This window comes from Gigantopelta aegis, chromosome 5 (assembly GCF_016097555.1).
Source record: "Gigantopelta aegis isolate Gae_Host chromosome 5, Gae_host_genome, whole genome shotgun sequence".
In the NCBI taxonomy this organism is placed as follows: domain Eukaryota; kingdom Metazoa; phylum Mollusca; class Gastropoda; order Neomphalida; family Peltospiridae; genus Gigantopelta; species Gigantopelta aegis.
This window is the reverse complement of record NC_054703.1, coordinates 12,943,077-12,957,088: the sequence shown is the minus strand read 5'-3', so window position 1 is coordinate 12,957,088 and position 14,012 is coordinate 12,943,077. Positions and strand designations below refer to the sequence as shown.

Genomic DNA, 14,012 nt, shown 5'->3' with positions numbered 1-14,012 from the left:
GGGACATGCAATGACCTTATATTCACAAAGCATGAACCGGTAGGAAACATAAAATCGGAGTTATAACCCATTTGTACCCTTTTGCGTTTCTTTTTTTGAAGAGTATATATGACTTTGCTTTATCCGTCATCATAATCTGTCAATAGTATTGAATGTATGTATGTATGTATGAATGTATGTATGTATGTGTGTATGTGTGTATGTGTGTCTGTATGTGTGTATGTGTGTATGTGTGTATGTATGTATGTATGTGTGTATGTATGTATGTATGTATGTGTGTGTGTGGGTATGTATGTATATGTGTATGTGTGTGTGGGTATGTGTGTGTGTGTGTGTGTGTGTGTGTGTGTGTGTGTGTATGTGTGTATGTGTGTATGTATGTATGTATGTATGTGTGTATGTGTGTATGTATGTATGTGTGTATGTATGTATGTGTGTATGTATGTGTGTATGTACACACATGTAATACTATGAATGAAAAATACACCACACAATAGGAAAGGAAGAAAGGTTATGTTTTAGTTGACAACGCACTCAACACATTTTATTTACAGTTATATGGCATCGGACATATGGTTAAGGACCACACAGATATTGAGAGAAAAAACGTGCTGTCATCACTTCATGGGCTACTCTTTTTGATTAGCAGCAAGGGTTCTTTTATATGCACTATCCCATAGACAGGATAGCACATACATGTACCATGGCCTTTGATATATTAGTTTATGGTGCACTGGCTGTAATGAGAAATAGCCCAATGGGCCCACCAACAGGGATCGATTCCAGACCGACTGCGCATCAAGCGAGCGCTTTACCACTGGGCTACATCCCGAATATGCCACAGTAACAATGACAGCTGCAGTGACTCGCAAAATCACAGACCTTCTAATGTATTAGCTATTACACCTGTTGTACTTGCTTATAAATATTAATTATGGTAATTTGATTTATGTGGAACATGTAGTCACTTAAAATAATAAATTGTATTTGTTTTGTACTTTTAGTCCCATGTCACTGTGTCTGTGAGAGACTTAGATACGTCGGGCCATTCTGCGGGGGAGTTCAATGGACTCTTGGATGAAGTTGCAGAGGAAAACATGCCAGTATGGCAAGGTTGGTAGTGAGACAATAATATACACTGGCGTAGGAAGCGGGGGGGGGGGGGGGGGGGGGGGTGTGCCCCCCACTTTTCAGATATTTTGCTTTATATTTGCTTTATAATAGTGTAAATATAAAAGTGTGCCCCACTCCCACTTTTTGGCACCTTCCTACGCCACTGAATTATATGATCATTTTATGGATTTTTATTTTTATTTTTTTATGCTGCTGTACGTCTCACACAAAGTTCTGCAGTATCACCATTGTTTTAATAAGTTAGGACAAAAATGCACCTACAGGCGTGGACAAACACTATATATAAATAGACCTATTTCACATTGCAATTGTGCATACTTACGTGTGTGTGTGTGTGTGTGTGTGTGTGTGTGTGTGTGTGTGTGTGTGTGTGTGTTTCTGACAACTTATAGACTTTATCAAGGATCTTACTTAAGATTACGCAACAGAACACCCTGATGGAGATTATACAGTCATAGTTCCAATTATTAATTATTCTGTTTATAGGGAACCCAAAAATTCTGTTGACATCCAACAAATACATATCGGACATGTGTGTGAATTATTGTTTATCACAAACTAAAAAATATTTTGTTGTTAATTAACCCCCAAGAAACCATCTGCTCGGATCCATACACAATAAATATCGGATATGGGCTGAAATATGATTTTCACAATTTTCTTTGGGCAACTCATATGGGGGGAGGGTAGCACCCACACTTTCTATGAGTCATTTTATTAGGTGTGGGGGGGGGGGGGGGGTGAAGAGAATACTTATGACATGATTCAAACTATTTTACCTTCAGTCTTTGTTTTAGCATTTTAAAACTGGAATAGTAACCAAATCGGCTAAGATTAAAAAGGGGCGGGCAGGACGTAGCCAAGTGGTAAAGCACTAACTTGATGCGCTGTATGTATTGGGAGCGATCCCTGTCGGTGGACCCATTGGGCTATTTCTCGTTCCAGCCAGTGCACCCCGACAGGTATTTCAAAGGACTTGGTATGTGCTATCCTGTCTGTGGGATGGTGCATATAAAAGATCTAGTGACCAAAATTAAAAAAACAGTCTCTTGCCCTTAATTTTGTTAAGTATATAATCACAAAAGTGGGGGACGTAGCCCAGGGTTAAAGTACTCGTTTGATGTATAGTCAGTCTGGGATCGATCCATGTCGGTAGGCCTATTGAGTTATTTCTCATTTCAGCCAGTGCACCACGACTGATATATCAAAGGCTGTTATGCATGTACATGTTCATGTGCTATCCTGTATCCTGTCTGTGGGATGGTGCATACATAAAATATCCCTTGCTACTAATTGAAAAATGTAGCAGGTTTCTTCTCTAAGACTATGTCAATATATAGCCGATGATTAATAAATCAATGTCCTCTTGTGGGGTTGGTAAACAAACTTTATAAGACCGAGATATAGCATACATGTGTAAATGCTTTAGATCTCATTAATTTGAGCACAACGGACACTTTTCTCTGTTTTTAGTGCATGCAGAAAGGTCGGTTTAGTTAAGTCCTGTCATTAACAGCTGCTGTAGAGTTGTCAGTATTCAAAAATGCATTTCAAGATATTTTAATCTAATTAAACAAAAACATTTCAGTGGTTGTGAGGTGAAATATTTTGAGGTCAGCGTGTTTGTAGTTAATTTGGGCGTGGTCATTTTGAGGTCAGCATGTTTGTAGTTAATTTGGGCGTGGTTATTTTGAGGTCAGCATGTTTGTAGTTAATTTGGGCGTGGTTATTTTGAGGTCAGCATGTTTGTAGTTAATTTGGGCGTGGTTATTTTGAGGTCAGCATGTTTGTAGTTAATTTGGGCGTGGTTATTTTGAGGTCAGCATGTTTGTACTTAATTTGGGCGTGGTTATTTTGAGCATACATATGTATTTTTGGCACAATGTTTATCGTCTCGACTTTGATGCAATCTAACGCACTTAGCATGTAGCCTACTACTTGGTTAGAGGCCTTCGAAGATTGCAAGACTGATAGTTTCGTTGACTTGTCGCTCACTTACGTGTAGTTTTATGTAGCCCATTTTTTATTTGCGCATTGAATTTATGACATCTTTTACATGGTTATAACGGGTCACGTAAAAACAACATGGGTTACACAGGGTTTCGTACTCGGTCTGGAAATACCGACGCCATATAACCGTAAATAAAATGTGTTGAGTGCGTCGTTAAATAAAACATTTCCTTCCTTCCTTATGATTTCATGGTCATAAATACTAAAGTATCTTTTGACGTTTTTCCAGTCCGGAAATCCTTAAAAACTATGGAATTTATATTTATCATTTTCCAGATCTTGAAGAAGTATGGGAAAAAACCCTATTTTTGCTTGCAAGTTATGAAAAAGTATGGAAAACGAGCAAATTTCAATAACTTTCGTAATGTCGACCAAACGCGATCTCCTTTTAACGCAGTCGTTAACATTTGGAAGCTAATCGTGAGTTTCCAATTTTATACACTTGCATAGTGTGCATTCAAAAGTTGGTCATACATATGTTAAAATAAGCGGGTTTTCGATTTGTGGGACATTGTTTTCTTGCAAATATGGGAAAGTGAGTGTTTTCCAAAGTGTGGAAGTATGTCTGGAAAATGGTTTAATGTGGTTTTTTTTAAAATATGGAAATTAGCTTTGAACTCTGGTTACATGAATTTGTTTTTGTGTAACCCATAAATGGATTACTTACTTACTTACGTAATCCTCTCCATGTGCGGTCACACATAAGGCCGACACCGAAGAACGCCTGGCCCCAACTCTACCCAAAAGCCTTCATCTCCCACTCCACCGATCTTTCTCCAGGTCTCCTTGGGTCTACCCCTCATTCTCTTGCCACCAGGAATCCAGCACATGGTCACTCTTTTGATGGATGTCGGTGGCATTCTGCAGACATGAAATGGATTGCACAAATGTTAAATTTTCGTAGGCCTCGGTCATGCCGACTATGGCTTATTTTGACGGCGGCTTTTATAAATTAATAAACCCTTTATGTGACATCTCTGTGTGTTTACAGTACCTACTGGCAGCCAGCAACAACAACTACAACAACATCAACAACAACAGTCACAGCAGCAGCTTCTGCCCGAATCAAAATGTGCGAGAAAAAGACGAAAGCGTCGCGAGCTTGCCAACCGGGCTGCAGAAGAAGAGCTTGCGGAAATAACCCTCGAACAACAGATGCTGAAAGAATTCAAACTCAAGCAGCCGACGGTCTCCAGTGGTGTGTCGAACACCCCAAATCCCGTTACCACGGCGACACCGACGATGATGACGAAGGTTCCGATGAAGGTTGTGAAACAAACAAGTATTATAACGGATGAAATTGTCGTTCGGGAGTCGCAGAAACAGCAGGGTTCGGGCAAGAAGTCAAAGCAGCCATTGTTGTTTGATTTTGCTCTGATGATTGATAATTATGAGGTATGATAGTAGTGATAGTATGATTAATTTAGGCATCATGATTTGAAATTTTATCAGAACAGAGATGAAAGTTTTTAATATTTTGAATTGTTCAGGGGACAATATTGCAGTACATTTTATATTGCACATTTAAAATATTTGTTTTTTTACCATATCATGCAGTATGCATGTTGTTATAGAACTGTAGCTAGAATGCCTTTACGTTTGTCCGGGAAAAGAGAAAGTTTTTCTTGTCTATTAATACATGTATATCTGAGCATGCTCCAAAAATCTGTAATTGGCTGATGTGTTTGGAATGGTGCACACAATCAACGCCTTTTTTTGACATTAAAAGTTTACTCTTCTAATCTGAACAGTGGACAAATCATCTAGTTCCAGTCAGGATTTCTGCCGGAGTGTAAAATGGGTGTGGTGCCATACCCAAATATTTTGGCAGATTCTAATTTTTTAAGTTAGCTTTTTGACAAAATTAATTACTCTTATCATTACTGAATGATTTTCTTAACCCTAACTAAGGTTATGACAGGCACATTTTCATTTAACTACAAATACATGTGTGATTATACGTGGTTAATAAAGGAGAGCAGTAATATCATTGAAACATTTAGTGACAGGCACATTTTCATTTAACTACAAATACATGTGTGATTATACGTGGTTAATAAAGGAGAGCAGTAATATCATTTAAACATTTAGTGACAGGCACATTTTCATTTAACTACAAATACATGTGTGATTATACGTGGTTAATAAAGGAGAGCAGTAATATCATTGAAACATTTAGTGACAGGCACATTTTCATTTAACTACAAATACATGTGTGATTATACGTGGTTAATAAAGGAGAGCAGTAATATCATTTAAACATTTAGTGACAGGCACATTTTCATTTAACTACAAATACATGTGTGATTATACGTGGTTAATAAAGGAGAGCAGTAATATCATTTAAACATTTAGTGACAGGCACATTTTCATTTAACTACAAATACATGTGTGATTATACGTGGTTAATAAAGGAGAGCAGTAATATCATTTAAACATTTAGTGACAGGCACATTTTCATTTAACTACAAATACATGTGTGATTATACGTGGTTAATAAAGGAGAGCAGTAATATCATTTAAACATTTAGTGACAGGCACATTTTCATTTAACTACAAATACATGTGTGATTATACGTGGTTAATAAAGGAGAGCAGTAATATCATTTAAACATTTAGTGACAGGCACATTTTCATTTAACTACAAATACATGTGTGATTATACGTGGTTAATAAAGGAGAGCAGTAATATCATTTAAACATTTAGTGACAGGCACATTTTCATTTAACTACAAATACATGTGTGATTATACGTGGTTAATAAAGGAGAGCAGTAATATCATTTAAACATTTAGTGACAGGCACATTTTCATTTAACTACAAATACATGTGTGATTATACGTGGTTAATAAAGGAGAGCAGTAATATCATTGAAACATTTAGTGACAGGCACATTTTCATTTAACTACAAATACATGTGTGATTATACGTGGTTAATAAAGGAGAGCAGTAATATCATTGAAACATTTAGTGACAGGCACATTTTCATTTAACTACAAATACATGTGTGATTATACGTGGTTAATAAAGGAGAGCAGTAATATCATTGAAACATTTAGTGACAGGCACATTTTCATTTAACTACAAATACATGTGTGATTATACGTGGTTAATAAAGGAGAGCAGTAATATCATTGAAACATTTAGTGACAGGCACATTTTCATTTAACTACAAATACATGTGTGATTATACGTGGTTAATAAAGGAGAGCAGTAATATCATTGAAACATTTAGTGACAGGCACATTTTCATTTAACTACAAATACATGTGTGATTATACGTGGTTAATAAAGGAGAGCAGTAATATCATTTGAAACATTTAGTGACAGGCACATTTTCATTTAACTACAAATACATGTGTGATTATACGTGGTTAATAAAGGAGAGCAGTAATATCATTTAAACATTTAGTGACAGGCACATTTTCATTTAACTACAAATACATGTGTGATTATACGTGGTTAATAAAGGAGAGCAGTAATATCATTTAAACATTTAGTGACAGGCACATTTTCATTTAACTACAAATACATGTGTGATTATACGTGGTTAATAAAGGAGAGCAGTAATATCATTTAAACATTTAGTGACAGGCACATTTTCATTTAACTACAAATACATGTGTGATTATACGTGGTTAATAAAGGAGAGCAGTAATATCATTGAAACATTTAGTGACAGGCACATTTTCATTTAACTACAAATACATGTGTGATTATACGTGGTTAATAAAGGAGAGCAGTAATATCATTGAAACATTTAGTGACAGGCACATTTTCATTTAACTACAAATACATGTGTGATTATACGTGGTTAATAAAGGAGAGCAGTAATATCATTGAAACATTTAGTGACAGGCACATTTTCATTTAACTACAAATACATGTGTGATTATACGTGGTTAATAAAGGAGAGCAGTAATATCATTGAAACATTTAGTGACAGGCACATTTTCATTTAACTACAAATACATGTGTGATTATACGTGGTTAATAAAGGAGAGCAGTAATATCATTGAAACATTTAGTGACAGGCACATTTTCATTTAACTACAAATACATGTGTGATTATACGTGGTTAATAAAGGAGAGCAGTAATATCATTGAAACATTTAGTGACAGGCACATTTTCATTTAACTACAAATACATGTGTGATTATACGTGGTTAATAAAGGAGAGCAGTAATATCATTGAAACATTTAGTGACAGGCACATTTTCATTTAACTACAAATACATGTGTGATTATACGTGGTTAATAAAGGAGAGCAGTAATATCATTTAAACATTTAGTGACAGGCACATTTTCATTTAACTACAAATACATGTGTGATTATACGTGGTTAATAAAGGAGAGCAGTAATATCATTTAAACATTTAGTGACAGGCACATTTTCATTTAACTACAAATACATGTGTGATTATACGTGGTTAATAAAGGAGAGCAGTAATATCATTTAAACATTTAGTGACAGGCACATTTTCATTTAACTACAAATACATGTGTGATTATACGTGGTTAATAAAGGAGAGCAGTAATATCATTTAAACATTTAGTGACAGGCACATTTTCATTTAACTACAAATACATGTGTGATTATACGTGGTTAATAAAGGAGAGCAGTAATATCATTTAAACATTTAGTGACAGGCATGGTGCATATAAAAGATCCCTTGCTGCTAATCGAAAAGAAGAGTAGCCCATAAGTGACGACAGCGGGTTTCCTCTCTCAATATCTGTGTGGTCCTTAACCATACATGTATGTCTGATGCCATATACCCGTAAATAAAATGTGTTGAGTGCGTCATTAAATAAAACATTTCTTTCTTTCTCTCAATATCTGTGTGGTCCTTAACCATACATGTATGTCCGACGCCATACCCATAAATAAAATGCGTTGAGTGCGTCGTTAAATAAAACATTTCCTCCCTTCCAGACCTGATATTTATTATGTACGCAGCCAAAACAATTTTGTGTAAACCTGGTATTTAGTATTTGTTTGTTTTTCAGAAGAAGAAGGTCCAACCAGTAGGCCTACAGACTCCTGAAGTCCACGTGAAAAAAATCGAAGACAAACAGGTATGACTGTTATTATTGTTTTAATTATGTTAATTTGGTAAACTTATTTTCTTTTAAAATAATCTGGATTTGAAATAGGCAGTCCTAAATATTATTTTCTTAAATGCAATACAAAGGAAGTATGTCCTGCTAAGAAAAAGAAAAAAAATGTCCTGCTAAGAAATAAATATTGCCTGTTGGAAATAGGACAGCAAGAAATATAGGGAAGATTTGGAATACAATTTAGTGTGAAAAAATAGTAGGACATTTTAGGTGTATTTTAAAGTATAAATTAGTCTGCCCACAAGTTTGTGCATCCGCACACACGCTACTTTATGGAATTATAACAAAATCATATATACATCTTTGGCTGTTGAAAAATGAACAGCAATAGTATATTTTGGGTTTTGTATTGTAGGGTCACTCACATCCACACAACATTCTGGATTCGTCTGCTCCCGTGAAGCGGGGTAAAGAGAGGGAGAACCCGAAACCCAAGAAACCAAGTCCTCTGAAAAAGGTAAACAATTACAAAGTAAAAAGGCCAGACATAGTTATTACTTATCCGACAGCAGTGGCAGTGGGAGAGGCGGGTACTATGTTACAGTTTCATGTTTAGACCAGTTTCGCACATACTATAAGTCCTAGTCGGTGAAATGGGACGGCAGTGACAGTGGGAGAGGCGAGTACTGTGTTACAGTTTCATGTTTAGACTAGTTTCTCACATACTATAAGTCCTAGTCGGTGAAATGGGACGGCAGTGACAGTGGGAGAGGCGAGTACTGTGTTACAGTTTCATGTTTAGACTAGTTTCTCACATACTATAAGTCCTAGTCGGTGAAATGGGACGGCAGTGACAGTGGGAGAGGCGAGTACTGTGTTACAGTTTCATGTTTAGACTAGTTTCTCACATACTATAAGTCCTAGTCTGTGAAATGGGACGGCAGTGACAGTGGGAGAGGCGAGTACTGTGTTACAGTTTCATGTTTAGACTAGTTTCTCACATACTATAAGTCCTAGTCGGTGAAATGGGGCGGGACGTGGCCCAGTGGTAAAGCACTTGCTTGATGTGCAGTCGATCTGGGATCGATCCCCGTAGGTGGGCCCATTGAGCTACTTTTCGTTCAGCCAGTTCACTACAACTGGTATATCAGTAGCCGTGGTATGTGCTATCCTGTCTGTGGGATAGTGCATATAAAAGATTCTTTCTTTCTTACTTAATCCTCTTCGTGTGCAGTCACACATAAGGCCGACATAAAAGATTCCTCTACTATTCAATGGAAACATGTAGTGGGTTTCATCTCTATAATTTAATATAAAAATTACCAAATGTTTGACATCCAATAGCTGATGATTAATAAATCAATGTGCTGTAGTGGTGTTGTTAAACGAAACAAACTTTAACTTAATGTTGTTGTTGTTTTTTGTAGGTGATACTGAAGGAGCGAGAGGAAAAGAAGAAGATGAGACTGTTAGATGGAGACTTAGTAGGACCGCTCGCCAACACAACGTAAGTTTGTCAGTAAACGTAACATCTCACTAACCATCCCAGGGGTGGGAAAACATCACATCTCACTAACCCAACCCAGGAGAGGGGATCTAGTTGTTAGTAGGACCGCTAGCCAACACGACGTAAGTTTGTCAGTAAACTTCACATCTCAGTAAACCAACCCAGGGGAGGGGATCTAGCTGTCTGTAGGACCGCTAGCCAACACGATGTAAGTTTGTCAGTAAACATCACATCTCACTAACCCAACCCAGGGGAGGGGATCTAGTTGTTAGTAGGACCGCTAGCCAACACGACGTAAGTTTGTCAGTAAACTTCACATCTCGGTAAACCAACCCAGGGGAGGGTATCTAGCTGTCTGTAGGACCGCTAGCCAACATGACGTAAGTTTGTCAGTAAACTTCACATCTCGGTAAACCAACCCAGGGGAGGGGATCTAGCTGTCTGTAGGACCGCTAGCCAACATGACGTAAGTTTGTCAGTAAACTTCACATCTCGGTAAACCAACCCAGGGGAGGGGATCTAGCTGTCTGTAGGACCGCTAGCCAACATGACGTAAGTTTGTCAGTAAACTTCACATCTCGGTAAACCAACCCAGGGGAGGGGATCTAGCTGTCTGTAGGACCGCTAGCCAACATGACGTAAGTTTGTCAGTAAACTTCACATCTCGGTAAACCAACCCAGGGGAGGGGATCTAGCTGTCTGTAGGACCGCTAGCCAACACGACGTAAGTTTGTCAGTAAACTTCACATCTCGGTAAACCAACCCAGGGGAGGGTATCTAGCTGTCTGTAGGACCGCTAGCCAACATGACGTAAGTTTGTCAGTAAACTTCACATCTCGGTAAACCAACCCAGGGGAGGGGATCTAGCTGTCTGTAGGACCGCTAGCCAACATGACGTAAGTTTGTCAGTAAACTTCACATCTCGGTAAACCAACCCAGGGGAGGGGATCTAGCTGTCTGTAGGACCGCTAGCCAACATGACGTAAGTTTGTCAGTAAACTTCACATCTCGGTAAACCAACCCAGGGGAGGGGATCTAGCTGTCTGTAGGACCGCTAGCCAACATGACGTAAGTTTGTCAGTAAACTTCACATCTCGGTAAACCAACCCAGGGGAGGGGATCTAGCTGTCTGTAGGACCGCTAGCCAACATGACGTAAGTTTGTCAGTAAACTTCACATCTCGGTAAACCAACCCAGGGGAGGGGATCTAGCTGTCTGTAGGACCGCTAGCCAACATGACGTAAGTTTGTCAGTAAACTTCACATCTCAGTAAACCAACCCAGGGGAGGGTATCTAGCTGTCAGTAGGGCTACTCACCAACACAACGTAAGTTTGTCAGTAAACTTCACATCTCACTAACCCAACCCAGGGGAGGGAAACTAGCTGTCAGTAGGATCGGTCGCCAACATGACGTAAGTTTGTCAGTAAACTTCACATCTCGCTAACCCAACCCAGGGGTGGGGATCTAGCTGTCTGTAGGACCGGTCGCCAACACGACATAAGTTTGTCAGTAAATTTCACATCTCGCTAACCCAACCCAGGGGTGGGGATCTAGCTGTCTGTAGGACCGGTCGCCAACACGACATAAGTTTGTCAGTAAATTTTACATCTCGCTAACCCAACCCAGGGGTGGGGATCTAGCTGTCTGTAGGACCGGTCGCCAACATGACATAAGTTTGTCAGTAAATTTTACATCTCGGTAAACCAACCCAGGGGAGGGGATGTAGCTGTCTGTAGGACCGGTCGCCAACACGACATAAGTTTGTCAGTAAATTTCACATCTCGGTAAACCAACCCAGGGGCGGGGATCTAGCTGTCTGTAGGACCGGTCGCCAACACGACGTAAGTTTGTCAGTAAATTTCACATCTCGGTAAACCAACCCAGGGGCACGGGATCTAGCTGTCAGTAGGACCGGTCGCCAACACGATGTAAGTTTGTCAGTAAACTTCACATCTCGGTAAACCAATCCAGGGGCACGGGATCTAGCTGTCAGTAGGACCGGTCACCAACACGACATAAGTTTGTCAGTAAATTTCACATCTCGGTAAATCAACCCAGGGGCACGGGATCTAGCTGTCTGTAGGACCGGTCCCTAACACGACATAAGTTTGTCAGTAAATTTCACATCTCGGTAAACCAACCCAGGGGCGGGGATCTAGCTGTCTGTAGGACCGGTCGCCAACACGACATAAGTTTGTCAGTAAATTTCACATCTCGGTAAACCAACCCAGGGGAGGGGATTTAGCTGTCTGTAGGACCGGTCGCCAACACAATGTAAGTTTGTCAGTAAACTTCACATCTCGGTAAACCAACCCAGGGGCACGGGATCTAGCTGTCTGTAGGACCGGTCGCCAACACGACAAGTTTGTCAGTAAATTTCACATCTCGGTAAACCAACCCAGGGGAGGGGATTTAGCTGCCTGTAGGACCGGTCGCCAACACGACGTAAGTTTGTCAGTAAACTTCACCCCTAGCCATTCCAAGAATGGGTTTAGTGGGAGAGTACTTGATGGAAGTTGAGGCGGAACGTAGTCCGGTGGTAAATCGCTTGCCTGATGTGTGATCAATGTAGCGCTGGCCCCAGTTAGTGCATCTTCATAAATCAAGGCTAATATTCGTTCCTCGTATTCAGCCTTGATACATGTAGTCAAGATTACTGATATCCACTACTAGTACTAGCGGCCTCTATTGGAAGAAAATTTGTAACACCGATTATGTCCCTTACACGATGACATCGCTGACCAATCACAGCATCGGTAACATGTGACAATCTTGAAAGCAATATCAGTGTTCGCCCGCCAACATGGAGTTTACATAACAAGGGAATCTATAAGGAGTGTTGCGATTCATTGCAATCAGATCTCATCGCATCCAATGAAATTTAATCATTTTGTGGCACGATTTCTTGACGACATGTATCAAGGCTGAATACGAGGAACGAATATTAGCCTTGATTTATGAAGATGCAGTTAGTGAGTCCACTGGGCTGTTTCTCTTCCCAGCCAATGTTTAGTATCAGGTGTAAGTAACAAAGACTGTTTTTACATGTACACATGTATGTTAGCTGGGGGTTTCGGTGGGATTGTTTTTTAATGGGTTCTGACTACCGGTATATATATATTTTCTAAATAAATTTTTTAAAGTTCAGTGCTACATTTTACAAACTGGTCTTAGTGCTAAGATCACCTAAAGTGCCTTAGGTAGTTAGCTTGGCACATACAGTTCTTAGAGCTATGATTGTTTCATAAAATGAAACACAGGCCACTGAAGATCGTAAATTTGAGCAAACCGTGGTATGTGCTATCCTGTCTGTGGGATGGTGCATATAAAATGCCCCTTGCTGCTAATCGAAGAGAGTAGCCCATGAAGTGGCGACAGTGGGTTTCCTCTCTATACATCTGTGTGGTCCTTAACCATATGTCTGACGCTATATAACCGTAAATAAAATGTGTTGAGTGCATCATTAAATAAAACATTTCCTTTCATTTGTGGTTTACGCAAAATGAATTAAATTAACCTATTTATTTTGAACATATCCCGTTATGACCACATAAATATTATCTTAAAATTAATAGGCGAACGAAAATTGGATGAGGAAAAAATTAAACTTGTGAAAATTAAATGATTTGACCTAAAATTTTCAGGAGAGTCTGGGAGCCCTGAAGCTCCCAGAAATCATGTAGGACTCTCTAGCTTGCTTAGCATACGAGCCCACATGGCTCGTAAACTTATTTGTACAAATTACATTGATTCTTCGAAATGACATAGTAAACATGCATGGTTTTATGCAAAACATTTAGTGTATCTTCTGTTCTAGTGGAGACGCGTGGTAGGTGGCGGCGGCCTCTAAAGATTTATGACACATTTTTTAAAACCAAAATCACACACTGTACATGCAAAAGTATTTACTCTGAACTGTTGTTTCAGTTATCGAGTTTAAGACCCTGCCACAACGTCAACATCTAAGCTGAATTTGTGTTTACCATATTTAAAGAAAAATGCGGAAAATATTTACTGGCTCTTAATTAGTTTACTTAAGGGGCAGGACGCAGCCCAGCTGTAAAGTGCTCACTTGATGCATGGTAGGTGTGGGATCAATCTCCGTCGGTGGGCCCATTAGGCTGGGTAAATCACTTGCTTTATTTGCAGTCGGTTTGGTATCGATCCCTGTCGGTGGGCTCATTAGGCTGTTTCTCGTTGCAGCCAGTGCACCACGACTGGTATATCAAAGCCTGTCGTATGTGCTATCCTGTCTGTGGGATGGTGCATATAAAAGATCCCTTGGTATTAATGGAACAG

The 14,012-nt window shown here is 39.2% G+C and overlaps 1 protein-coding gene across 2 annotated transcripts in view; it reads left to right on the top strand.

Annotated features, from left to right (window-relative positions):
• LOC121373275 (selenocysteine insertion sequence-binding protein 2-like) overlaps positions 1-14,012 on the top strand; it is a 75,256-nt gene that overhangs the window by 41,659 nt on the left and 19,585 nt on the right. For both annotated transcript variants that reach the window (XM_041499796.1, XM_041499795.1), the window contains exons 7-11: positions 1,005-1,113; positions 4,136-4,539; positions 8,155-8,223; positions 8,621-8,722; positions 9,633-9,712. In XM_041499796.1, coding sequence (XP_041355730.1) covers positions 1,005-1,113; positions 4,136-4,539; positions 8,155-8,223; positions 8,621-8,722; positions 9,633-9,712 — 764 coding nt within the window. The remainder of the gene's footprint in view (positions 1-1,004; positions 1,114-4,135; positions 4,540-8,154; positions 8,224-8,620; positions 8,723-9,632; positions 9,713-14,012) is intronic.